General features: G+C 37.1%; 1 protein-coding gene across 3 annotated transcripts in view; it reads right to left on the reverse strand.

Annotated features, from left to right (window-relative positions):
- KLHL5 (kelch like family member 5) overlaps positions 1-14,285 on the reverse strand; it is an 82,923-nt gene that overhangs the window by 56,488 nt on the left and 12,150 nt on the right. The window contains exons 1-2 of one of the 3 annotated variants that reach the window (XM_035005125.1): positions 9,255-10,122; positions 8,055-8,150 (exon numbers count right to left, since the gene is read on the reverse strand). The exons of 1 other annotated variant lie outside the window; for it this stretch is intronic. In XM_035005125.1, coding sequence (XP_034861016.1) covers positions 8,055-8,150; positions 9,255-9,634 — 476 coding nt within the window. In that variant the 5' untranslated portion in view covers positions 9,635-10,122. Of the gene's footprint in view, positions 1-8,054; positions 8,151-9,254; positions 10,123-14,285 lie in introns of those variants that run through there. One more of the 3 variants, XM_035005126.1, reaches the window with a different exon arrangement.

Below are 14,285 nucleotides of genomic sequence, written 5' to 3' on the forward strand. Positions count from 1 at the left end.
ATGAATAGTGCAGATATAGGACATTTCTGTCAATGCAGAAAGTTCTACTAACTTTTTCAATAGCAAAACAGGAATAAGTAATACATAGTACTTTCTTTAAAGGATCCCTCATGGGGGGTTCATTAAGTGAAATGATGAATGCATAGCCCTAGCACAGAATAAGTACACAATAAGGTAAGCTACTGTTACTGGAATCTATGTTTTAAATGGCAAATGGAAAGGCCTGTCTCTTGTCTTTATATAATGTTGTTTGGTTGGTTGTCTTTTAAAAAAACGATCCCCAGCATTATCAATTTTATAACCAAATCTCATATTTCCTAATTAAAATGCTCTTTAGTAAACCTGGTAGACATCAAAACTCATAATACGGATATTTGGGAATAGGCCATTTACGGAGCATTTAATATATATTTCTCTGAGATTCTACTCGCTCTTATACATGATAACAGAGGAAATATATCTAACATCTCTGCTTCATTTTATTTATATGTTACTAGGATGGTAAATCATTAAAACCATTCATAATAGATGTTCACTATAGAGAACTATGCATTGCTGAATATTTCCGGGCTATGAAGAAACATTTAATTTTTAGCCTAGTACCTTGCTTGGCAGTAGGCAATGAACTTGTAAGTCAGAAAAACACCTAATCATAGAAAAGAGGCAAGTATCAAACAGAATCAAGTCATCAAATATTTACAGAGTAACTCCTAATATGCAGTATTGCACCAGTTTTAGAAACTGGGGGGATGCAAAGAAAGAGAGGATTCTTTAGTGAAGGAATTTGAAGAGTCAAGTTTCATGAACTGGAAAAAAAAAATTAAATAGCAACACTGCCTAGCCCTTGCAATTCCTCAGATTTCACACATGTGCACACACGCATATGCAAGTACAAAATACGTTCCAGGACCATACCTTTTAGTAAAAACTACTTAGATTTCTTCACTTTCGTCATCAGAATTTACATTGGTCTTTCTTCATGGAGTGATTTTTCAAAATAAGTTTTAAAAATCACTTCATAAGAATTACACTGTATGTAGATTTGAGGAGAAAACAAAGCTGCATTGAAACTCTAATTGGTCTGTTTGGCTGGCTCCCTCGATAAGTGATTTACTCCCAGCTATCTGCCTCATAGCTTCTGGCATTCAGAATTCATGCTTTTGCAAAAGTGAAAATTACTGTATCATGAATCTTTTGGCATCCTCTACAAATATTCAAAACCACAAATGTAAAATAAGAATGTAAATTGCTTGGTATGGGCTAGCAGTCTCTAAATCTTTTTTATGCATATCCTTTCCAGTACCCTTTTAAGCATGTGCCCAAATACATGGATATTTACTAATTTATAAAAGATATACAGATACCATTGTACAATTATTATTTATATTCTAAAACACAGAAAAAATAGAGCTTTAAAGGATAAGATAAAGGAATATAGTCAATAATGTCATAACAACTTTTTTTTTTTTTTGACAGAGAGAGACACAGCGAGAGAAGAAATACAAGCAGGGGGAGTGGGAGAGGGAGAAGCAGGCTTCCCGCCGAGCAGGGAGCCCGATGTGGGGCTCGATCCCAGGACCCTGGGATCATGACCTGAACTGAAGGCAGACGCTTAACGGCTAAGTCACCCAGGCGCCCCTTGTAACAACTTTGCACGGTGATAGATGGTAGCTAGATTTATCGTGGTGATCACTTCATAATGTATATAAATGATCACAGTTGTATACCTGAAACTAATATTGCATGCCAACTACATTTCAATAAAAAAGCATAAGACAAAATGGAAATAGAAGCTCTATTTTTACCATCTCTCCAGCTGATCATTTTGTACATTCCCAATTGGAGAGTAATTGCTATTGGAATACAGAGAAGGGGAAGAGCAATATGAGCTGGTGTTTGGAAAGGCAACAAGTAGCAGGTGAGATCTGAAATGCATCTTGGAATTCAGTGGGTGAGGGAGAAGAGGATTCGGGGTGTCTCCTCTAAGGGGAGGACAAGTCAGGTATATGAGGAGAAATGACAAGAAAGGAAAAAGAATACCTTCACCTCTTCCCTTCTCGAGACCAAGATTTTTGATTTGGGAATTTAAAGGCATTTTTCCGGGGAACCTGGGTGCCTTAGTCGTTAAGTGTCTGCCTTCGGCTCAGGTCATGATCCCAGGGCCCTGGGATGGAGCCCCGCATCAGGCTCCCTGCTCAGCGGGAAGCCTGCTTCTCCCTCTCCCACTCCCCCTGCTGGGGTTCCCTCTCTAGCTGTGTCTCTGTCAAATAAATAAATAAAATCTTAAAAAAAAAAAAAAAAAAGAAAGGCGTTTTTCCTGGTACCATGGCCAGAATATCTACAGCGAAGAGAATTAAATGTAAGAATCAAATTTTCTTACATAATAACCAGTATGGAGGGGAAGGGCCAGCAGACACTTTCATACAATGCTGCTGAGAATTAAAATAATAGTAATGTTCCTGAAATGACTTTGAGAATACAAATCAAGCACCCTAAAAATGCGCACATCCTTGGGATTTTATCCAAAGGAAACAATCATCTGTGGTATATAGACCGCACTACATGGAGGGTTTATTGCAGGTTGTTTCTAACAGGAAAATACTGGAAACAATCTGAATTCCAAAAAGAAAAAGAACATTGGTTTAACACAAGGTGTATCTGCACATGGGAGGATGATGCAGCCAGCTAAAAAGACAGGAGAACAGTTAATGACATGGAAAACTGTTTTAGTGGAACATTGGTTTTGCCTCTCTGGTACTCTTTCTTATCTGGTACTCTTTCTTATGGGAACAGATCCATTTCTACCCTTTGGGAAACCACACATTCCCCACCTCAGTCCACATGGCGTGGGCAGAGATGAATCTTCCCCTGGACAAAAATGAACAAGGGCCTGGGACCTGGCTAGTAAAAGTTATCATACCTCCTGGCAATTATGATTGGTTTGAGTGAACCCATGATTCAAACAAGGCCAATCAGAGCCAGTTCCAAGATGTTGGTTGGCACTCTTGAAAGAGTCACTCTCTTTCCATTGAGGTTGCTAAGCTGATAAAAAGTTAATCTATAGCTGCTAGTGGCTTTTGCTACCACACTGAGAGCCTGCCCGGGAAATGCCATCACAGAGGAAAACAGAATCTAGACAGGGAGAATAATCGATTTCTGGTGTTATTGGAGTATCTGGATTCAGCCACGAATAAAGCTAAGTTCTATCCTTGGATGTTTTATTTACTTACACGAACCAAAAAATTTCTAGTTTTTGCTTAAGTCATTTTGAGTTGGGCTTCTGTCTTTTGCGACGAGTCCTAATTTTAATATTTATATTAGGGCAAAAAAGTGGTTTACAAAATAGTATTTACAGAAAGGTCCAGATTTTCACTCTAAAAATACATATTTTTATTATACATGTATAGAAAATATACTGGAAGGACACTCCCCCAAATTGTTAATGGTTGTTATTTTGGGGTGGCAGGGTAATTAGTGATTCTTTATTTTTCTGTTTTTATTTATCTCTATTTTCCAATGTCTCTATGGTAAAAATATTACATAATATGGAAAAAAACTAATTAAAAAATTCGATCTGAAGAATTCTGTTCAGCTGTCTTCACCTCTTGCACCTGTTGATTATGACTCCTAAATCATTCTTTCCTTCCACCACAGTAATGAGTTTTGCTAGACACATGGCTACCCAGATAAAGAGGACAGTTCTGAGTCTCCCTTGCAACTAGTTGTGGCCATATGACTCGGTTTTCAACAACAGAACGTAAGCAGAACTGATACATGCAACTTGTGTTATTGGCTTAATGTCCTCCCTTTTGCTGGTCCCTCCCATGGGCTAGAATGCAGAGGGGGAGTTGAGTAAGCTAGCTTTGAACATAAAAAAAGGATAATACCCTACAGGATGGAGAAACAGTATGGAAGAAATCTGGGTCATTGAGGGAACCCGTGAAGCAGAGCCACCTATCTGCCCTGAGCTACCTGCCCATCGGTTGGGAGATAGAGAAATAAACTTCTATTTTATTTGAGCCACTGTCTTTCTGAATTTCTTATTATATCATCTTAGCCTGTTCCCTACTAATAGGCTCCCTAAAGGTAAATGACCAAATTATATGGCTGTGTGCACATGGGTGTGTATGTGGGGTGTGTGTGATTGTTTTCATGCCTAATATACCTAATATTAAAAATATAAAACCTCACTATCTAGTTCTAAATGGAAAAAATGAAATACAAGCAGTAAGTGGCATAAAGGCACGTTCTTCTGCCTTTAAAATCTGGAGTTATAAAGGCCAGTTGTGCAACTGAAGTGCCTATCCTTTGTCCTAGGCTGATTCTTCAGCTTTCCCAGCAGTTCTGAGAACTAATAGGATTCCAATAAACTCCTATTCTGTTTAAATCAGCCCGTCAATTTCAGTTGCTTAAAGCTAAGAAGGCAGAATGATACAGCAGACACAGATGCCTTAGAAAGGTATATAAAATACTTAACACTCACACGTGCACACCTGCATGTGCACGCACAGAGTGTCTTGTGGGAAGAGGTTCCATAGCTTTTGTCAAAGGAATTTATGCCGTGACTTGGGCATATATGTGTAAAGGAGGACATGCAATATATCCTTCCCAGATATAAGTATGGTAGAGTTGAACTTCTTTGCCATCTCTGGAAGCAGAATTCGTGGAAATGCTGAGGATTTAATTTCAAACTGTACCAGAATTAATACACTGGTTCGAACAAGGAGATGCAGAGACAACATAATGAGGGGCAAGAAAAAGGAGGTAGCGCTTGAGAAAAGGTGAAGATAACGCCTTGTTGGGAGAGGAGGAAGACCTCCGTGCCTCCAAGAGGAGTCAAAGAATAGTGCGTATATCTGCAGTTGAAACAGGGGACATGCAACCAACCATCACGAGTCAGATAGAGGACTGTGGGTAAAGAGTTGTGGCCCTATTAAGAGACTATACCTGTAAGCCAGCCAGGCTTGGCATTTTCAAGAACCAGGCTAAGAAAATTAGCTGAGGAGAGAAGGTGAAAGTGGTGAGAACGAATCATTAACTATTATGTTAATCCAAGTTGAACTTGGTGATGAAAGTCAGAGAGAGCTGAAATAGTCACACACAGACTGGCGTGTGAGCATGAAATCTACATCTTAATTGTTTGGGGTCAAAATGCGGCTACTTCCAAGTGATCAAGTCAATATCAACAGCGATAATTCAGGCTGATAGAACGGATCCTTGATATGATGTGATGAAAATGCACTTTACCTTTGTGGTGTTCCTCCCCAAAACTCATAACCCCAGTCTAATCATGAGAAAAACATCAGATAAATCTCAGCTGAGTAAGACATTCTGCAAAACATCTGACCCCACTCCCTGAACTGCCAAGGTCATCAGAAACAAGGGAAGTCTGAGAAACTGTCCCAGCCCAGAGGAGCCTAAGGAGACATGATAACTAAATGTAACATGGTGCTCTGGATGGGATCCTACAACAGAAAAAGGTCATTAGGCAGAAATTCAGAAAATCTGAATAAAGTATGGACCTCAGTTAATAATAATGTACCAATATTGGTTTATTAATAGTAACACATGTACCATTCTAATATATTAAAAATAAGAGAAACTGGGTGTGGGGTATAAAGGAATTCACTATACTATTCTTCAATTTTCCTATAAACTTAAAACAGTTGTAAAAATATAAAGTTTATTTTTTAAAATGCAGTTTTATTTCACTTACTAACCTTGAGCAAGTTACTTAGCCTTTCTGTTCCTCATTGACTCATCTATAAAATTAGAATGAGAACAGTGGCTATCTCAGAAATTTGTTGTGAAGACTAAAGGAATTCATACTAAAATGCTTAAAACAGTGCTCCACCGGTACTAAGCACCCAGCTGGTATTAGCTATTATTATTTCTGAATATTTGTAAAGTACAGCAATATTTTACACATATTGACTAAAAATGTGACACACAAATCTGACATCTAAAATATTAAACTTTACAAACAAAGCTTGAAATAATGAAATTTCCCTCAATATGTTAAAAATTACATAATTTCAAGGCTGGCAAATCAAGTGAAGTGTAAACTGAGTTTGTACTATGGTCACATGGTGGGTCACAATGGAAACTCTCCTAGCCTTCCTAAGAATTCATCCTGAATTAAGGTCTTAGGAACCTACTGCACACTGGCAACCCTCACTTAGGGTCTAAAATTCCTCACAGTGTAAAGAATAAGGGTTGCACTTCAATACTGAAGTAATGACTTAGACAACTGCCATGGAGAAAACGTTGGCTAGGCTACAGACCTAAGATCAAAATTAAAATATGAAAACTTCTAAAGATTTTATTTATTTAGAGAGAAATGAGCTGAGAGGGGCAGAGGGAGGAGAGAATCCCAAGCAGACTTCATGCTCAGCATAGAACTTGATGTGGGGTTCAATCTCACAACCCTGAGATCATGACCTGAGCCGAAATCAAGAGTTGGATGCTCAACCGACTGAGCCACCCAAGTGCCCCCAAAAGATGAAATCTTTTAAATCACTTAGACGTGTGGCAGGGGAAATTAGCGGAAGTCTAAGGGCTGAAGCTGACATGTCTCCTAGTTGGAATGCAACTAATCAAACATACAAGCAACATATGATGTCTTTAACTTCTGTCTGAAATTGTGCAGACCCACTGTGGGTGCTAGGATTTTGTGTAGGTAAAACCACTCAGCTGTTTTCCCTTTTTTCTAATAATTCAAAATTTCAGTCTAAGTTCTGAGATCTACCTACGTAATTACTATGAATGCTTAAATAAGAAATTCTCCATATATCATGTATATTACCGTTATGTCTTTAATATTTTAAGATATCAATTCATAACATACTCAAATGTTCACTATGTTTTATTTTTTGTAAATATTATGTAAGAAAAAGAAAAACACTTGTGCCCAAGTTATATACAAAAATTTGATGAATGTCAGTGTAGCTTCTTTTGACATTAACAGTGACAGCTTTTGATTTGTAGAAGGGCCACCACCTAAAGAGACTGCTCACTTAATCAAAAAGCTAGAGGCAAATAAATGTATCCTTATGACAAAGATCAAAGACTCAGAGCTGAAGGACTGAAGGAAGATGTGAGAATCAGATATATTTAATCTGGGAAAAAACAGAGGAGTAGTACTATACACAAAAATGACATTTCTAAATCTAGAATGGTTGTTTTTTGCAGTAAGATATTAGGATAGAAATGTCAAACCTTTGAGAATATTAAGTTGCTTTGACGTGTTTTTATATCTAAAAATCAGGGACTTTTTAAAAGCACATTTTATTTTTGAAATAATATTTTAGGAATAGTTTGATCACTGCAGATGTAAACTATTTACTCCCATCTTATTATTTAATTTCTCAAGCTTCTTGATTAGCATTTTAAAAACAACTACAATCAGATTTTAAAAAAAAATACCATTCTTACTTTTATGTCTCCTATAAGTGTCAATTTTATATTCTTGAAGTACGCATACAGCCATCTCTCACTTAAAAAAAAAAAGGCAGTCTTTTTCTTTCATAATGAATATCCCACTAAGATGATATTTCAATATGGATACTAAAGAATACATTAACTTGATTTCAATAATCATTAGTTATGCATATTACCTTTGTTGTAAGGAAGTAAATTATAGCAACCAATGTGTCTATAACCTTTACAACTTTAGACATTGCATATAAATTTTATACTCATATATGTATAATCTCTCCAGGTAGTAGATACATGTTAAGATATTTATAACTTATGGTGATAAATGAATGAATGTTTTGTTTTTCTGGTTTTGTTATAATAGTCTTGATACATTGCATTGATTTTCAAATGGGAAGATGATTACTTTTTGGGTTTCCATAAAAATGATAAACCCTGAGCCTTTTACTGTATACATTATTATTCTCTTTATGGCAACAAGTTTCCAAAGAAAATGCAAAGCAATGAAACCATACTAACTCAACTGATCTCCATATTAAAATTATTTGGAGTTCTTATTCACTTAATGCCAAGTCACAGACTAATTTAAAAATTTTTAAATTAAATACACTAGTTACCTATGTAAAGATACGCCCCTCTCTTCATTATACAAATGATTATAGATGACTGGTCTATATTTATTATTCCAACACCACAATTCAGAATTCCATGTTCTGAAGGTTAGAAAAGGAGAAAGCAATAAATATCCCCAAGTAAGAAATACTTGAATCTATGAATTCATTTTGTCTCCATCTCTTATGATGCCTATAATTAAGAACCAACAAACAAATTACAAGTCTTATCAAAACCTGCAGAGAAATTTTTAAAAAAGAATCCAGTAGTCAAATTAGACAAACAACAGCCTTTAAATACTGAGAAATATTTCTGCATGAAGATGAACCAGAAAGATGAGTTTTATGCTGTGACTTGTTACATAATATGCTATAGTAGTTTAAACTGATTGATAAAATTCATTTCAAAGATAAAGCCAGGTTCCAAGGGGGAAGATGGATAAAGTCATTGAGACATCAACCAATTTTTTTTTTTATGTTCTCTCCTCAAACTCACTCTCCCTTCTTCTCTCCCTGCTTTTAGCAGCTGACCACATCTAGCCCCTCTGTGTTCCCTGATACTCTCCTGAAGGAATGTCCTTCACTTCCCTAAATAGCCCAATTTTCAGTGAAGTGAAGGTAACAGGAATTAGTAGCTGTCATCTCAGAAAGAGACATGCTACTGTATTTCCTGTATTAGTCTGGAGGGCAGCAACATAGACAGGACAAAGAGAAATAACCATAAGAAAAATATTATTGTAACTACAATGGTGTAAAAAAAATTACTGACAACTACAATGTACATCTCCTTGTAAAACTCTTCATTTTCATTAAGATTTGAAAATGACTCCATAATCTGTTGCAAAGTAAAATGTCAGGTCTTCTATAGTTTTGCTATGACTATAGAAGGTAAATGAATGAAGCAAACTGCAAGGCCATGATGCATAAAATTGCTACTATATATTATTTTCAAGGCAGAGCCATATCTATATATGGAACATAAGGTATTTCAAAATGAATGCAACTTGTAGTCTTCATAATTTTACAGAATCAAAATTGAGAACATTTCAGCAAACCCTAGCAAAAGTACCATATATGCATACCCAGATGTTATGTATGTGTATGTATGTAGAGGTATATATCATAGATAAATAATACTACTAAATCATTAACACTATAGAGAATATACCCCCACACCCCGTTTCTAACAGTAAGAAAATAATCAACCTGCATGAACTGGAATCAGATTCATTTTCTTCTTCACTAGTGCCATCATCCACTTCTGGTCTATCCAGCCAATGTGCACCGCCACAATCTTCTGCTGTAAACTCAAATGCAGGGACTTCAGAGGTGGATGCCATTGGCCAAGAAGGTGAATTCTGAAAATCCAGTTGGCTGGACCTTCGGTAACCAATTGAAGCCAAAGGCAATTGTAGGCTACATGGATTTAAAAACTTTCTCCCACCGTTTGCTCCAGTCTGTCCTCGATTCCAAAATTCTCCCTGCTGGCTGTCAACTGTAGAGTTAGATGATGCTTGATGGCTAAACCACCTCCATCTGATTTTCAAAATCTGCTTCACATCAAACTCTTTACGAGAACCAGACATCCTCAGAGAAACCAAGTGATCGTCTAGGCAACGGGCAAAAAGCACTGCACACAGATTTGTGCATCCAACCAAGACAAGAGAAGTCTATGCCCTGCTGTACACAATAAACAGATTGAAAGGAAATAAATCACGTTCACATATATACCTACATTAACTTTTATACCAATATAGCAGATTATAAAGAACAAAGGAGAATGAATAGCGATGAAACACGGTGGAACATTCCGTTCAATCAGAGCAAACTCTCATCCACCTATCCTGAAGCAGCTAGACCACTTCCCCCCTCTCTTTTCCCATACTGACCATTAGCTCTCACAAACACTGACAGCATTCATTAAAGTCCTTTCAAATGCAGAACACCACCCTCTTTTCTTAAACCACAAATGACAGAAACAGAAAGCACTATCCCTTGCAATATCTCAGTCTCTGCTGCTTAGTGTATTAACTCTTTCATTGCTGAAACAAGGAATTTATTCCAGAACATTTTCCTTTGTACATAAAAATCACTGTAAAACGAAAATGTTTCTAGTTTTATACTAAATTCCCAAATGAGATATCACAAAATAATCGTTTTTTAAAAAGCGTGTTTTAATTAGATGAGTTATAGTGACTTTCAAGCTGTGCTCTTTAGAGGGCAGGAGGAGGGGAAGGGAGACAAAGGTGGGGCTCCAGTTTGTTGCTTTCCATGTCTATCTTCTTCCTTCGGGGAAAGGAATGTATTTAATTAATACAGTAAGATCTGGGGTAAGATTTCATTTGGGCAAAGATTAGGAAGACAGAGAAAGAAAAAGTCTGAAAACTACAAAGGATCAAAATATGACAGTACTTACTCTTTTTTCAAAGAAATAACTGGAAGCCAATATAGCTCTATAGTTAGGATTGGGCTGCTTTGATTTAGTATAATTTCCGAATTTGTATGACATCGTTTAGGAGGAGGAAAGTGTGGCTCAAGAAAGCTACCAAGGAGTGGGACAGGATTATTTCTTGGGTGTACAAGTATCCTAATGGTGCCCTCTGTTGTTAGCAAAACAAAACAATGGTCTGAGCATGGTTACAGTTAAGGCAAATTGATAAAGCAAATTTAAAAAATCAATCAAAATTTAAAATACTGAGTATTTACTGTGAGCAAGACACCCTGCTAGGCATTGTGGGGGACACAGTTACATAACATCTTGGTTCCTACCTTCAAAAAGAATTAAATCGAGTTACTGAAACAAAAAGTACTTGGCAATTTAAATATAAGACACAATATAATGCTGCAATATTAATATACTGTGATCTACACATGCAGAATTTAAGTTTTCAGGGTGCTCAATATCTAATGCTATTTCACTTGAAAGACTGCCTATTATCAACTGACCAAAACAAGGCTCCATTGGAGGCTTATAAAAATATTGGGAGGCATAGATCTTAACTTTACACAGCTCTTCAGAATAAAAATTATTCAGAGAAATAAGAACGAGAGGCATGAAAAGCCATCTACAATGTTGTGGTCAATATGGCAGAACAAACCATAAATACTCTAAGAAAGAGGAAATAGATATCGGGATGGTGTGGAGTGGTATGTGCCAATTTCATTAGGGAGAAGATCTCTGGGAATAGTAAGTTGTATAGAAAGAATGAGGATATTTTATAAAGGAAGAAAGACATTAATAAAAGCATGAAGTGAGCATATTGACAAAGAAAGAGGGGGTAAAAATAGCAGTTTGATCAGCCAGCCAGACATACCTAATTAATTTTAAGGAGTAATAAGACATAAACTGGAATGAATATGATGAGATAAAATGCATTAAGCATAAAGCAAAGGTGTCAAGACTCACAGGCAATATTAAGTGGACCGTTGAACTGGGCAATGTTTTAGAAAATTAATTTGGCAGTAGTATGCAGGATGCATTCAAGAGTAAAATGACACTTTCCCTGTCTGCTCACCTCTGTCACACTCCTTCATATCAACAATTCTAACTCCGCTCTATCTATCCAACTTTATTTCTATCTATCCAACTTTATTTCTATTATCCAACAAGGACACACTGCTTCATCAGGTGAGATAGAGTCTACATTATGTTGCTCCCTCTTTTATATGTTGCTTGTGTCCCAAAGTCTCTGGTTTTAAGATCTTACTCATCCTTCGAGGTTAGCATAGGCATTACTGCCGAGAGAGAGGCTCCTCCAATTCCTCTAGCCTTGTGATTCTCAACGTGGGTAGAGCCTCCACTCCTGCACCCCAAAAAGGCTTCTGGAAGTCACAGGGGGTGGGGGGTGAATTTGTAGTTGTTGGATGACTAGAGAGTGCCACAGGCACTGAGTGGACAGAGGCCAGAAATGACAAACATCTTGCAGTGCATGGTACGGACCCATGCCATGGGGAGATGCCCCTGTGGTAACTCATAAGGATCTCGTCATCGTCTTCATTCAATTTGACATAAAGGATTCTTATCTCACCAGTGTTTTGAAACTCATCTGTGTTGTTGTCTGTAGCAGCTGATAGCTGGTTTTTATGGCTATATAGTATTCCATTGTATAAATATACAACCATCAAAATACATTCTATTGCTCAGACATTTTAGTTGTTTCTAGTTTTAGACATTTGCCAAGTAATGCTGCTATGAATATTCTTGTCTGTGTTATAGGATGCACATGTATATGCATTCCTATTGCATATATATATAGACAGAAGCAAAACTGCTAGATTATAAGGTATGCATATGTTCAATTTTGACTGTTATTACTGATTTATACTCCTACAACCATATGAGAACTCCAGTTAATCCACACGCAGCCAACACTGGTATTGTCAGTCTTTCATTTTAGTCATGCTGATAGATGCAGAGTGGAACCCATTTGATTTTACTTTACATTTCTCTGGTTATTAACGTCATTGGGTAACTTTTCATGTTTACTGGGCATTTGGATATCCTCTTTGTGAAAGGGTCTTTGCTTAGTTCTCTTTTTTTTTTTCCTATTATCTCTATCTTTTTGATTTGTTGGAGCCCTTCTTATTTCTAATATGAGCCCTCTATTATCAATATAGTTTTAATGTAAACCACCCTTTTTCCACTGAATTGAGGTATTACTTTTGGTAGTAATTAGCATCTCATATATAGAGAAATTTCGGGGTGCTACTTCTGTTCTATTTGTCTATTTTTATGCCAATAGTACAGTGTTTTATTTAGTCTATTAGATATAATGTTTGCTAAGGTTCCTACTTCCACATATACCCTTTTTTAAAAAAAGATTTTATTCATTTGGGAGAGAGAGAGAGAAAACAAGCAGGGGGGAGGGGTAGAGGGAGAAGCAGGCTCCCCACTGAGCAAGGCGCTCAATGAGGGACTCAATCCCAGGACCTTGGGATCGTGACCTGAGCTGAAAGCAGATGCTAAACTGACTGAGCCACCCAGGCATCCCTCCATATATGTCCTTTTAAAAGAATTTTTAAAGCTAGGGAATCTGGGTGACTCAGTCAGTTAAGCATCTGATTCTTGATTTTGGCTCAGGTCATGATCTCAGGGTCGTGGGATTGATGAGTCCTGAGTCTGCTCTGCGCTCAGCAGGGAGTCGGCTTGGGAATTTTTTCTCTCCCTCTGCCCCTCCCCACCTAAAATAAATAAATAAACCTTAAAAAAATAAAATAAAATCATTTTTAAAGCTAATTTTAGATATTTACCCTTGTATATACTTTAAAGTAATATTACCCAATCCTCTCAACAAAAAGCCCTGACCCCACTGAGATTCTAATTGGAATTGCATTAAATCTGCATATTAATTGAGTTTATTGGCATTTTATGATATTAAGGCTTCACATCTAAGCATATATGTTATTTAGTTTGTTCAGATCTCATGCTCAGGAATAAGATTTTAAAATCTTTTGACTATAGGTTCTATGTTTTTCTTAGTAAATTTTTTTTATCATGTTCTTTTACTTTCTTTTTTTGTCACTGTAGTAAATGCAGTAATTCTTCTCTAGTTTCATTTCCTCATGGTTCTTTTTTTTTAAGATTTTATTTATTTGCCAGAGAGAGACACAGCAGGAGGGAACACAAGCAGGGGGAGTGGAAGAGGGAGAAGCGGGCTTCCCACTGAGCAGGGAGCCCGATGCGGGGCTCCATCCCAGGGCCCTGGGATCATGACCTGAGCCGAAGGCAGACACTTAACGAGTGAGCCACCCAGGTGCCCCTCACATGGTTATTTCTATTATAATGACAGTATTGAATACATTTATCTTGTACCCAGTCATTTTATCACACTTCCTCATTAGTTACATTTTTTTGAATTGGTGTTCATTTCTCATTATGTTAAGTTACAGGTATCTTTGAGACATCTAAGTGGAGGTGTCAGAAAGTTGAATAAATGTTCCTAGAACTCAGATCCAAGCTCCAAAAAACTCTAAAAGAAGTCTAATGGTGGAAAAGCCACCAGAGGAGACTGGTAAGGAATAACCAATGAAGTAGAGGAAAATCCTCAGGGTCTGGTGTCAGGCAAGTCAGAGGATAAAGGTGTTTCATGGCCAAAGTCATGGCCACACGTCAAATAGGAGGTTGGGTACCCCATGCAAAGAAAAATGTCCCCTGGAATTGTCAACAAAAAGATTCTGCCAAATCAGATAGGAGCTGTTTCAGTAAAGGGAAGGTGACAAAGCCAGACTGTGGTGGGT

The sequence above is a fragment of the Mirounga leonina genome, unplaced genomic scaffold (assembly GCF_011800145.1).
Source record: "Mirounga leonina isolate KUSES-001 unplaced genomic scaffold, KU_Mleo_1.0 Mir_129, whole genome shotgun sequence".
NCBI lineage: Eukaryota > Metazoa > Chordata > Mammalia > Carnivora > Phocidae > Mirounga > Mirounga leonina.